This window comes from Malaclemys terrapin, chromosome 1, assembly GCF_027887155.1.
Source record: "Malaclemys terrapin pileata isolate rMalTer1 chromosome 1, rMalTer1.hap1, whole genome shotgun sequence".
Classification (NCBI taxonomy): domain Eukaryota; kingdom Metazoa; phylum Chordata; order Testudines; family Emydidae; genus Malaclemys; species Malaclemys terrapin.
The window spans coordinates 284726899-284740252 of record NC_071505.1 but is presented as its reverse complement, the minus strand read 5'-3'; the positions used below and the strand labels follow the sequence as shown (position 1 = coordinate 284740252).

The following is a 13354-nucleotide window of genomic DNA, read 5'->3' as shown; positions in this document are numbered from 1 at the left end:
AAGATGCTTTATAAAAAACACTATAAATACAACATAATTATGACACTAAATAAATGTGCATTTACTGAACTAATCTGGATCAGTAGTCTACCTGTTCCTGTCAACATGTGTATAAAGAAATATAAATGCTATATAAATACCTCAGCCTCATATTGCTCATTTATTTTTCTAGAAGATGAGAAAAGTACCTATGAAACGTTTAGAAAAGTTGTTCAGAATTCAAGTAATTGTCTCCTCAATAAACATGATGGAGATGATCATCTGGTCCCCCCTCCCCCTTTGTTATAAATGACTCTTCAAAGCATAGAAATTTCTAGTTAGGGAAAGAGGCCTGTCAATGTGTCTAAGTTAGCACTGGTCAAGAAACTTAGGGCCTTACTTGGAATGTCGGAGACTCTGTCCCCAGGCTGAGCAGGGACTTTAATTTAGCTCTCCTATATCACAGATGAGGGCCCTAACTACCCGGCTGTAGACGGTCTCTCAGTCTCTGCTGTTGGAGTTGTTACACTTTGTATAAATAATTAAATATTCCTTGAATGAGGGAGAGTCTGAGGCCTTTTCTACACTACAGAGATTTGTCGATGTAAATTACGTCAGTGATCAAAAAAAGGTATAATTACGTTGCTTGTGCATGTTCATACAATGCTCATTCTGCCAGCAGAGCGGGTCCACGGTTGGTGCTCTAGCATTGACAGAGAGACCAGTGCTTTCTGGGTAGCTATCCCACTGTGCTACTCGCCATCTTCTGCAGGTAGGAGTTGTGGGAAGGTGGAATGGATCACAGTGCAGCATTGGTGCAGGCTCAGCATCCCTTAGTACATTTTTTTCTGTCCCACCATTCCATGGGCTTCAGACTGCGTTTTGTGGCATTTTTCAATGGCCCCTGTTTACTGTACAGCAACCATCTCTGTCTGAAAGAATGGATCCGACATTATTTTCTACTGTTATGGTTATGGACACATTGCGGCTGGTCATGCAGCATATCAGAACACCCAGTCTGAACAGGAATCAGAGATAGTTTACCTGCTGTGTGCCTTGGAAAGATACAATACCAGTTTACTTTTTGGCATTCACGGAGCAGCTGCACATAGTGGACCATCGCTTTTGAGCTTGGGAAACAAGCACTGAGTGGTGGGATCATATTGTTATGCCGTCCTGGAATGACGAACAGTTACTGCAGAATTTTCAGATGCCACGTCCCTGGAAATGTGTGTGGAGCTCGCCCCAGCCCTGTGCCAGAAGGACACAAAAATGAGACCTACCCTCTCGGTGGAGAAGAGCATGGCGATTTCCATGTGGAAGCTGACAACTCCAGACTGCTACCAGTCGGTCACGAATCAGTTTGGGTTGGGAAGTCCACTGTTGGGGCTGAGTTAATGCAAATATGCAGGGCCATTAATTGCATCCTGCTACAAAGGATTGAGAGTCTTGGCAATGTTTGTGAAATAGCAGATGGCTTTGCAGCAATGGGATTCCCTAACTACAGCAGTATGATAGATGGTGCACACATCCCAATTTTGGAGCCGGACCATCTTGTGATGGGAATCATCAATAGAAAGGGGTACTTCTCTATGGTATTGCAGGAGCTTGTGGATCGTCATAGCCGTTTCACTGATATCAATGCGGGATGGTCCTGGAAGGTGCATGACACACACATCTTCAGGAATACTGACCTGTAGAGAAAGCTGCAAGCAGGGACTTTCTTTCTAGACTAGAAGATTCCAGTGGAGGATGTTGAAATGCCCATAGTGATCCTGGGAGACATAGCATACCCCTTACTTCCATGGCCCATGAAACCTTACATGGGAAACCTTGAAAAGCAGCAAGGAGCACTTCAGCAATAGGCTGAGCAAGTGTAGAATGACCTTTGAATATGCCTTTGGCAGATTAAAAGTGTGCTGGTGCTGCGTTTATAGCATGTTAGACCTAAATGAAGAATATAGTCCCATGGTCATAGCAGCCTGTTTGTGCTCTCCATAATATTTGTCAGGCTAAGGGTGAAGAGTTTACCCTGGAGTGGAGTTGGAGGCAGATTGCCCTGGTGGCTGATTTTGAGCAGTTAGATACCAGGGCTATTAGAGGGGCACAATGCGGAGTTTATTTGAATCAAGGAGGCTTTGAGGCATCATTTTGACAATGAGATCCAGTAATGTGTCATTCTATATAGCACTATACCATGCTTTAAGTTGCCATCTTGCATGAAAATTTTGATGATTACTGACCATGATTTGTACTCAGCAAATGATCAAATTGCTACCATGTATTAATTCCATCAGCATCCACCATGTGTAGGAGACATACAAAGATTGATTATCTTCCAAAGAGTATGTTTTTATTAAATACCAGTTAACAACACACAAAAGACGTGGTGGGAAGATAATTAACAGTGAAGGGCAGTGTAGGTTCTTATAGCTCTGTGTAACTCTAGCTACCATTTTGGAGGCTGTCTGAAGGGGTAGAATGAACAGGGTACTGAGATGGGCTGGGAAGTTGCAAGGAATGTATGGGAGGAGTTTTGGGAAGGGCATGGAAAGCAGTTCTCTATCAGCTGCAAGGGGGGCCGAGCACACATGATTTCTGCCTGCAGCATGATTAGTTCCCTCTTACCGCTGCATGACTGGAGTCGGAACCCCTGTTCCTCTGCGATCTTAGTAATTATGCTAAGAGAGCCTTTCCTGTAGTTGTATATAGTTCTTCTTTGTTGTTTTTTAGTATAGATCGTTTACATAGTTGTGATAATTAGTTACTTATAGTTTTCCTTGATCAGGGTCTGACCCCTCCCCTTCCTGGGAAGTATGGCCTACAATCCAGGGTTCATGAACTGTTTTGTGCCCTCACTCGTTCTCCATGAACAATGAGCATCAACGCTATCTCTGCTGCCTTGGGGAAGCTCGTATTGCTGCTCAATGTGCCATCTGTAAGGCTTTGCCGCTGTGGACCTGGGAAGCGCAACAACTTTGCTTCAGGAAGCACCTGAGCAGCTTAGAGAGGAGGCCATGAAGTCACGTGCACACTTGCATCTGGGCTCATTGGAACTGATGGTGCAGTGTCCGTCACTGGCAGTGAGTATGTCTCCCAAGACTACCCGTTCTTCTGATCCGGCGGCACCAGAGGTCCTGGAGAAGCCCAGACATGAGAGTAGGAAGCACTCTCGTGGGCCTAGAAGCAAGTCCCAGTGAGGGCTGCTTCTAATCGCAGTGTTTCCTCCCAGAGCCATGCCAGGTCGGGTGCAACTGTTACACTGGCGCCCACGCTTCCCTGCCTTTAGGGTAGGTCGAAGAAGAAAAGGGATGTGGCGGCACTGATTGGTGGCCCCAGTACCTGCCCAATCTGTGCCATTTCCTGCATACTTATTGCCTGTTCTGCTTCTGCTTCCGCAACCTTCGCTGCAGCCGGCTCCACGGACTCTGCCTTCATCTTCAGCAGCCTCCAAGGACACTCCCCATGTCCCTGGGCGATCTGGAGCCCCTTCTATCCATGGAAGAACTGGGGCTGCCCTACACATCTTTGCTGCTGCTCTCTGGCCTGTCACTCACCCATGCAGTCCCTACTCCAGCAGGCGAGCCAGTACTGCTCCTGCCAGAGAGGGCCATGCCAACAATGCACTGTGGTTTCCCCGCAGCACTGGCTCCCCTGCCTCAGACGGCCTCTTCGGACTTCGAGGGATTTTCAGAACAAGAGCCAACCGTCTCCTTGGTACCTGCCCTCCCAGGTCTCCTACTAGTCTGCCCTGGCTCCTTAACCAACACCATCGGGCTCTGAGGAGAAGGTGGAGATCGAGCCCATACTGCCGGTTCCACGGTCCCTACAGCCAATTCCTCCTCTTTGGACAAAGCTCTCATTCCTGTCTCCATGTCTCTCCCTAGTGACCATAGGCAGTATCAGGACCCTGTTACAAAGAGTGGCAGTGGATCTGGGCATCCCACTGGAGGAGGTTCAATACCAGCAGCACCAGTTCCTTGACACCCTCCAGTCTCAGGGATCCTCAAGGGTGGCACTCCCATTAATGATGCCATACTCCAGCCAGTACAGTGGTGTGGCTCTCCCTGGCCGCCTTTACTCCCACACTGAAATGAGCAGAACAGTGCTCTTTCATCCCAGCTAGGGAGGCAGACTTTTTGTTTCCCCTCCCCATCCTCCGAGCATCCTGGTGGTGCACGTGGCCACAGAGAGGGCACGCCAATGCCCCCAGAAGTCCACTTCTCCGGACTGGGTGGTGAAATAGTAGACTTTTTTGGTGGGGAAGGTCTGGTCCTTGGCGGCGTTGAAATTTTGCATTCCCAACTACTAGGCTCTGCTTGCCAAATACAACTTTAAAACCTGTGCCAGGCTAGCGTAGTTCAAGGACAAGCTATCCCCAGATGAACAGCAGCAATATCAGGCGCTAGTGGGCGAAGGGTGCCTCATAGCCAAGGTCGCTCCTCCAAGAGGCTGTCAACACGGCTCACGTAGCCTCGTACTCACGATGGGCATCATTATGTGCTGCAACGCCTGGCTACAGTCCTGTGGCTTCCTTGGAGAGGTCCAAACGACCATTGAGGACCTCCCCTTTGATGTGGACAGGTTATTTTATTCTAAGACTGACGAATCCCTTCACACGTTAAAGGACTCAAGGGCCACACTACACTCCCTGCGGATCTATACTCCAGCCCCACGATGCAAACAGCAGTGACCAAAATTCCTCCCCTGGTCGTATGCACCCTACCTGCTGTACTACAAGTGGCACCAGGAACCCCCACACAAGCACCACTGGTCCCAGCGTCAGTGACACACAATCTCTGCTGTGACTACTTCCTTGACCCTCACCCACCAACAACCCAAGGCACAGTTTTGATGCGTTGGTTGGGAGCTGTGAACTGTCCCATTGCCACCCATAGACCCATATATCCTCTTTAGAGGCCGTCATGCCCTATTTGCCCACAATTGGGGGCAAGGTTACCACAGACCACTGGGTACTGGAGATTTGCCACCACGGATACTCTATAGAATTTCTTTAATTTCCCCTGCAACTCCTCCCAACCCATACACCCCTATCCTCAATGCCTTCTCCAACAAGAGGCTGAAGCTCTTCTCGTAAAAGGGCCCATAGAGACCATGGCACCTTCCTATGTAGGCAGAGGCTTCTACTCCCCATACTTCCCCATCTCCAAGAAGGGCACCGCCCCATTCTCGATCTTTACTTAGTGTTATCCTTACCTCAATGAATGGCTCCTCATAGTGCTCTCTCGACAGGACCTTACCTCTGCCATCTCCACTCTTTGTGCTCTCTGGCCTCTCTGAGCGTCTGCATCAATGAGTGGAAGTCAGTGCTCGTACCTATGGAGATGATGAACTTAATTGGAGCACGGCTCGCCTCAGTTGCAGCTCGAGCCTTCCTTCCACCAGACCACTTCGCAACGCTGACTGCCGTAGTGACGAAACTCTGCTGCCCCCCTCACATCATGGTATGTCATTGCCTCTTTGTTTTCCCATATGGCGGCCTGCACGTATGTGACACCGCATGTGTGTGTCTATGTATGTGTTGTCTACAACAGTGGCTCCTCTTCCTGTACAGAGCCTCAGAGATCATCTGGTGGCCAAGGTCGTGGTTCCTTGGATGGTTTTGGCTTGCCTCACCTCCTGGGCTGACCCTTCCAATGTCATGGTCGGTACCCCCTTCACTTCTCCCACCCCGCAGACCACCGTCACAATGGATGCCTCCCTTGTGGGCTGGGAGGTGCACCTACACCATCCCACAACCCACGGTATTTGCATGCCACAAGAGGCCAGACTCCACATCAACATTACGGAGCTCTGAGCAGCTCGCCTAGTTTGACAGGCCTTTCTTCCTATGATCGAATCACAGCACCTGCAGCTCCTCTTGGACAATACTGCAGTAGTCACCTACATCAGCAAACAAGGGGGCGACAGGTCTCCATCGCTCTGCTCAGAGTCCATACCATGTGGAACTGGTGCATCTGCCATCACGTCCTGCTCCAGGCCACATACCTCCTGGGCACCCAAAATTCCATAGCTGATGCTGCTCAGTAGTGCTCTCCACCTCAACCATTATAATAATTAATTATAATTAATTGAGATATCCTATCTCCTACAGCTGGAAGGGACCTTGAAAGGTCATTGAGTCCAGCCCCGTGCCTTCACTAGTAGGACCAAGTACTGATTTTGCCCCAGATCCCTAAGTGGCCCCCTCAAGGATTGAACTCACAACCCTGGGTTTAGCAGGCCAATGCTCAAACCATTGAGCTATCCCTCCCCCCAAACCATGTAACCATGAGTGGGAACAGCACAATCCCACTCTTCGCTACTTCTTCCGAGTCTGGGGCACCCACTCTGGGACCTTTTTGCCAGCCATGAGAACTGCAAGTTGCCTCTTTATTTCCCAGGGGAGCCCTGGGGCAGGACTCCCAAGGTGATGCACTTCTGCTGTCCTGGATGGGAGACCTCCGCTGTGCCTTTCCTGCCATTCCCTTTCTACCACAAGTCCTCCGCAAGATTTGACAAGACCAGGGTGCCATAATACTCATAGCCCTGTATTGGCCACATCAGTTTCTGTACCTGTACCACCTCAGACTCTCCACCCAGGCATCTCTCTGCCTCAAAACACTCCCAGACCTCCTCAGGCAACATCGGGGATGAGTCTGGCATCCCAATCCACACCTATTTCACCTCATGGCCTGATTTTTGGATGGAGCTTGAGCATAGACAAAACACGCTCTACCCCCAGGGTACCACATTCTTACTCAAAGCAGGAGGGCCTGCTATCAAGTTAAATGGAAACATTTCACTGCTTGGGCTCGCTGCCATCACCAAATCTGAGTGAGATTTCAATACGCATCATCCTTGATTACCTCCTCGAGTTCAAAATGGCAGGCTTCACCTTCAGCTCTATCCATGTCTACTTGGCAGCGCTTAATGCCTTCTTCCATGCAATGGATGGTGCCTCAGTGTTTACTCATCCTACCACCATTTCATGAGATGTGTTCCCAACACCTTTTCCCCGGTATTCAAGCCCATGGGACCTTAATCTTGTCCTTATCTGCTTTCACGAAGCTGCCCTTCAAACCAATGGCAGTGTGCTCCCTGTCTCATCTCTTTTCTATGAAGGTACTGTTCTTGGTAGCCATTACCTCTGTTAGACGGGTCAGTGAGCTGGTGGCCATGATGGCTGGTCCCCCGTACCATGTTTTCCAAAGACAAATTTTCGGTAAGGCTGCATCCTAAATTCCTTCCAAAGGTGATGTCAGAGTTCCATCTCAATCAGTCCATTCACCTCTCTGTTTTCTATCCCAAAGCACATGCCTCCAATGTGGACAGGACCCTTTGCTTTTGCAACGTCCCCCGTGTACTAGCCTTCTTATTTCCAGAGGACTGTGCTTTTCTGGCATTGCTGAAGCTGTTTGTAGGAATTGCAGACTGGTCCAAAGGTCAAGCGCTCTCCTCCCAACAGAAATGAGTCTCCGGGTGCATCCGGACATGCTACGCGCTCTCCAGCATACAGCTGCTGGATCCAGTTACAGCCTGCTGTATGCGAGCACAAGTTACCACATCAGTGTACTTAACAGATGTCTCGTGGCAAGATATCTGTCCAGCAGTGACATGACGCTCTGTTCACACCTTCACCTTGCACTATGCCATCGCCTAAGGGGCAGCTGCAGTTGCTGCCATGGGCCACACTGAATTACAGGCGACATTTCCTCCTGCATCCTAGCATGCACCTCCACGCTGATTACTGCTCGCTACTCATCCACAATTGAAATACGTATAGAGACCATCACTCAAAGAAGAATTGGAGATTACATACCTGTAACTGGAGGTTCCTTGAGATGTGTGGACCCTGTTTGTATTCCAGTACCCACCGTCCATCTCCTCTGCTGGGGACTAGCATACTCAGTGGTAAGAGTGTCACTGGAGAGGGATCAACTCACATGGCCTATTATAACCTTGACTGGGAGCATGAGGAGACACATGACACTTGAGGATCAACGGAAACTGCTATGAAAACCTTCCAGCTCTGGCACATACACACCCATGATAGGAATACAAATAGGGACCACACATCTCAAAGAACCTTCAGTTACAGGTAAGTAACATCCTCATCATACCCAAGGTTGTCACCGGGCCAAGTTGTGTGTTTTGAATAGCAGTGTAGTCTAGAAGAAAGAATCTAGTGTTGGGAATGTAAGGACTTATTGGGGATTTTTAATGAAAACCGGGTTAATCTTAGAAGTAACTAGCTCTTTTTTTTTTTTAAACGTTAAGAATAAGTATGCTAGATAGGGTTTTCAAATGTTTTCATTGTCTGCACAATGTCTTACAAGAGTGTTACTGGGATGGCATAATGTCTCTGTGACAGCTATAGCAACTGTTTCCATGATCAGGAATATTGGGGAAATATGAAATACCTATTTAGCTAAATCTTAATGTGATTTAACTTTTGAAATTGAGAAGTCGTTGCCAAATGACAGGTCTGTTTCCTGAAGATCACTTACATTCTGAGTGAAGATTAAAGAAGGTGAAAAATCTGTTATCTACCACTGAGTCCTTACAGTTCTGAAGTCTGGAGAATAACCATCTGGACCAACTTACATGGCAAACATAAATTTAGGTGAAAATAACATTTTTTTCAAGATTTAAACACACATCTCCCAAACTATAAAATATAAATGTGTGAGAGAGTTCAGACAAATGAGGTTATTTAACCTTACGCTGTTTTATATTTTTGAAAAACCATCCTATAGGTGCTGTTTTCAAAACCACGCATGTGCAAGGTCACTGTCAGTCACTTGCTGAACTAAAAAAAATAATAAAACAAAATGCAAGAATGTTCAGGTAGAGTAGTGGTTCCCAAACTGGGGTTTGCAAAATGTTACAGGGGGTTCTCGGGGGAAAAAAAATCCCTAATGGCGGCCAGAGCTGTCCCTAGGGACCCCGGGAAGCATGGAGCCAGCAGCCTAGAGCCCCTGGACTTCCAAGAGCTAAGCAGATCAAAGCAATCATATCTATCACACTGAGGAGATTGAAACTCCAAGACTCCTTATAAGAAATGGAAAGGGAGGTGGATATTTTTGGCTGTTTTTAAAATGAAATAGGCAGCTAGTATTGTTTTTAAAATTACTTTGAAGAACAAGTTTAAGCTTTGTTGTAATGTGCGTTGTTTGCCTGGACTGCTCAAGACCTGAATGCTTGTGTGAGAGGAACTCTTTGAGTTGGCTTCTTAAATCCCTTCATGCTTTTCACATCTGATACTCCTTGATGAAACATAGGAGCCTTGTCTTATAACAGGCTTATTCAAAGCGATACAAGCTACAAAAGTGAGATCTTGGATGAGTGTTGCTGTTTTCATAATGTAATAAAAATACTATCATGATCAATAATAATTAATAAGAAATAGTGTGTAATAAGCATGTCACAAAAACAAATTTTATATTTCTGAGCTCACTGCTTTTATAATTTATACTCGGGTAAAGGAGAAAATCCCTGAAAATATTTATTTTTAGGAGGGGGTTCATGATACTTGACATTTTAGTGAAAGGGGTTCACAGGTTGTTAAAGTTTGGGAACCACTGAGGTAGAGGAATCCCTCTACTAATAGAAATTGGAGAATCAAAAGGTTGATACTTATAGAAGATGGTTGTTACAACTCGTGTGGTTTCAATCAGCTTCAGGAAACTGGTATATCCCCTTCCCCTCCATGACATTGGCAGCAAAACACATTTGTATGATTTATAAAATACAGTTTAGCCAGTGTCAGAAGTACAGTAGATCACAGAACATTCTTGTAAAAGAAACTTGATTACTTTTTGCCATCTGGTGAAATGGGAAACCCCCCCCCCCCCCCAAAAAAAAAACACCCCACCCCAATATCCCCCCCACCCAAAACAAAATATTGTTTCAAATACATTGAGTATGAATTTCTCTTTAATTTCAATACTTTATGGCTGTTATTTCTAATTATATTATTACAGTTAAGGAGCTTGGGGAAATGAATACAGTAAAAACCCTAACATAACAAATTTTGACTTAAATATCCATAAAATATTTTTAAATTTAATTTTAAGAATTTTAGTACAAGTTCAACTTTAAAACTTATGTGCCTTATGTGCAACAAAATGTATGGAAGTTCAAAAGCAAAAATATTTTCTCATATACATTGTATATGACTATTTTTACACTACAGAAAAAGGGCAGAAAGTGGGTTGAACTTTTTTTAATAGCTATTTAGAGTAAAACCAGTGAGCAGCTTCCATTCTATAAAGTGTGAATAGTTTCACTATTACATACGTGTAAAAATATAAATTGGCACTGAAACTGGTAAAAGCATAAAACATTGGATTAATTTATTTTAATTGCTAAAAACCAATAATTGTCAGTTCTGAATTGGGATGATAGCCCATATAAGATAATAGCCCACTGATACCAGGGCAAATAAATATCCAATAGTAGCAATTCCATTCTACATTTCTGGATGAATAAGGTTTATATGAATATATGACCGATCGTTTTCAAAATTTGTAAGAAGGCATTAATAAAATAAGGAAGTCCTTTGTCTTCACCAGAGAAATTTACATTATCTATAACTTTTTTTTTTAAAGGCAACACTTATTTCAAACATTGAAATATAGAAAACATATAGAGCTTGTCTACACTGGGACTTAGTGCATGGCAAGCTAGGGTGTGAATGTACACCTCACTAGCTTGCTGCATACTAAGTCACTCTGTGGACCTTGCTGCCACATGCAAAAAGTGTCAAAAAGCAGTTTGTCAAAGTGCATGACAGAATTTTTAGTGCACTGTAGCAGAGTCCCATGCAGTGACTTAGTGCGTGGCAGGCTAGTATGTCATGCATTCACCCTGGCTTGCTGCACACTAAGTCCCTGTGTAGATAAACCCTTAGATGCCAGTCTAGGCTGCACTCTTGTTTTTCCTTGTAACATGTAGCCGCAGTAACAAGTCATACAAGAAGCTTAGTAAAATTTGGATTAATTTGCACTAATTTTGCATTGTACAGATTTTAGACATGGAGTACCATCTTGTTATCCAAACCCAGAGTAACTGAAATGCTTATTTAAATTGAGTTTATATCCCCTGTTGCGAGTGCTTGTGGTCCAATTGCTTCCTTGCTCATATGAATGCTTTTTCTCTAATTTTTGATGTCCCTGTCACATGTCTGCTGAATGGGATAATACTGATTAGCTACTTGGCTCAATCCCAAAATAAACAGTCATTTAAACTCAACAGTATTTAATTCCTTAATGTAAATGTGATGTAAATTCTGTCTGGATATAATTGTGAAAATCATCCACAAATTTTGAGTGATTTGAAAGACATACAACTGGAAATTGGTCTTTTAAAAAGTATGAAGAGAGGAAGAAAGAAACATATGTTAAATGTCTAAATGACTTCTATTAATGTGTTTAATGATTAGTGTTACTTAATACTTGAGAAAAAATATGCAACTTAAACATTTTAACAATTTTTGAAAAGCAGTCTAGAAGAATGAGTTCATAAGAATGAATATGCCTTTAAAATAACTATCTTAACTTTGTGTGTACTAATTATTCTTCTAGAATAAAGAACTTCTTTTCTTATCAAATGTATACTTACTGGTATATGTAACACATAATGTGCAAGCTAAAAGTATTGTGTGTAATATTGGAAAATGTAGCGTTTCTGCTACTGTATTTAACAAAGCATATTTGGGATAATATATTTAAATTGAAATTTTGTTATCCTCTATTTTGATTTCAGACAGATTTAAGAACTATTGGCAAGAAATTCCTCCCCAGTGACATCAATGGTGGAAAGGTGGAAAAGGTACCCAAGAATATGAGTTACTAATTTATCTTCCTCCATCCATTTTGACTTCTTGATAATAGCTATATGTTCCATCCTATTTGCGTATTCTGGCTCACGTTACTTCATAAATATCTAAATACTGTATCTGCATAGTATGTATGTATGTTTTTTTTTTTTTAGTTCATACATATATTTCATTTACAAGTTTTTGACATTTTGAAAAGTGTAAGCCACTTCTGTCTGTGTTTGAGCACAGGCTTCTCTACACCTTTCCCCCGTTCCGCCTAATCAGCAGGGTCCTCGAGAAGATAAAGTCGGACACGGCATGGGTCCTCCTGCTTGCCCCGGCGTGGCCCAGGCAGCACTGGTACCGGACCCTCACAGGACTGGTGGTAGCTCCGCCGTGGCCATTGCCACTCTGCCCGGACCTGCTCTCTCAGGACCAGGGCCGCCTCCTCCATCCCAACCTAGCTGCTCTTCACCTCGTGGCGTGGCTGCTCAGTGGTTAGGTGGAGAGGAAAGGATGTGCTTGGACCAGGTTCAGCGCGTCCTCCTCAAAAGTAGACGGCCCTCCGCGCTTATTTGGCAAAGTGGTCCCGGTTTTGTAGGTAGGCGGCAGACCAGGGCGTCTCCCCGGTGACGGCCCCAATTCAGTTTATCCTTGATTAACTCCTCCACCTGAGGACCCAGGGCCTGGCACCCTCATCGGTCGGGGTGCACCTGGCAACCATATCGGCCTTCCGTCCGCCCGTGCAAGGGCACATGGTCTTTTCCCATGCTATGAATGGCCGGTTCCTTAAGGGTTTGGACCGTCTTTTTTCCGTATTCTAGACCTCCAGTCCCACAGTGGGACCTAAACCTGGTGTTGGCTCGTCTCATGGGGCCCCCATTTGAACTGCTGGCGACGTGCTCCTGCTCTCACCTCTCATGGAAGATGGCCTTTCTGGTTGCAATCACATCGGCCAGGTGAGTCTCGGAGCTCAGGGCCCTGACCTCCGAGCCGCCGTACACGGCCTTTCATAAGGACAAGGATCAGCTCCGCCCACACCCCGTGTTCCTCCCGAAGGTGGTCTCCGCCTACCACATGGTTCAGGACATTTTTCTACCGGTCCTCTGCCCCAAACCCCATGCGTCCAGTGAGGAGCGCTGGCTCCATACGCTCGATGTGTGGTGGACTCTGGTTTTCTACTTCGAGCGGACTAACCTGTTCAGAAAGTCCTTGCAACTGTTTGTCACCTCCACTGAGTGCGCAGGGGCCAGCTGATTTCCACCTAGCGACTTTCCAATTGGATCACTCCGTGCATCCGTTCCTGTTATGAGCTGGCGGGTGTCCCCCCGCCGCCCATTGTGAGGGCGCACTCGACTCGGGTGCAGGCCTCGTCGGCTGCCTTTGAGGCCCATGTCCCCATCCAGGACATTTGTAGGGCCGCCATGTGGTCTTTGGTTCACATGTTCACCTCGCATTATGCGATTGTCTCCCAGACCATGGAAGATGCTGGGTTCGGCAGGGCTGTCCGCCGTCCTGGGAACGTGTGAACTCCTACCCACCTCCAGCAGA

General features: G+C 45.7%; 1 protein-coding gene across 2 annotated transcripts in view; it reads left to right on the top strand.

The window, feature by feature from the left end:
* Positions 1 to 13354, top strand: part of TDRD3 (tudor domain containing 3) — a 273694-nt gene that overhangs the window by 94824 nt on the left and 165516 nt on the right. Inside the window, exon 3 of one of the 2 annotated variants that reach the window (XM_054013628.1) lies at positions 11749 to 11814. In XM_054013628.1, the coding sequence (XP_053869603.1) occupies positions 11749 to 11814 (66 nt within the window). The remainder of the gene's footprint in view (positions 1 to 11748; positions 11815 to 13354) is intronic. The other variant, XM_054013637.1, reaches the window with a different exon arrangement.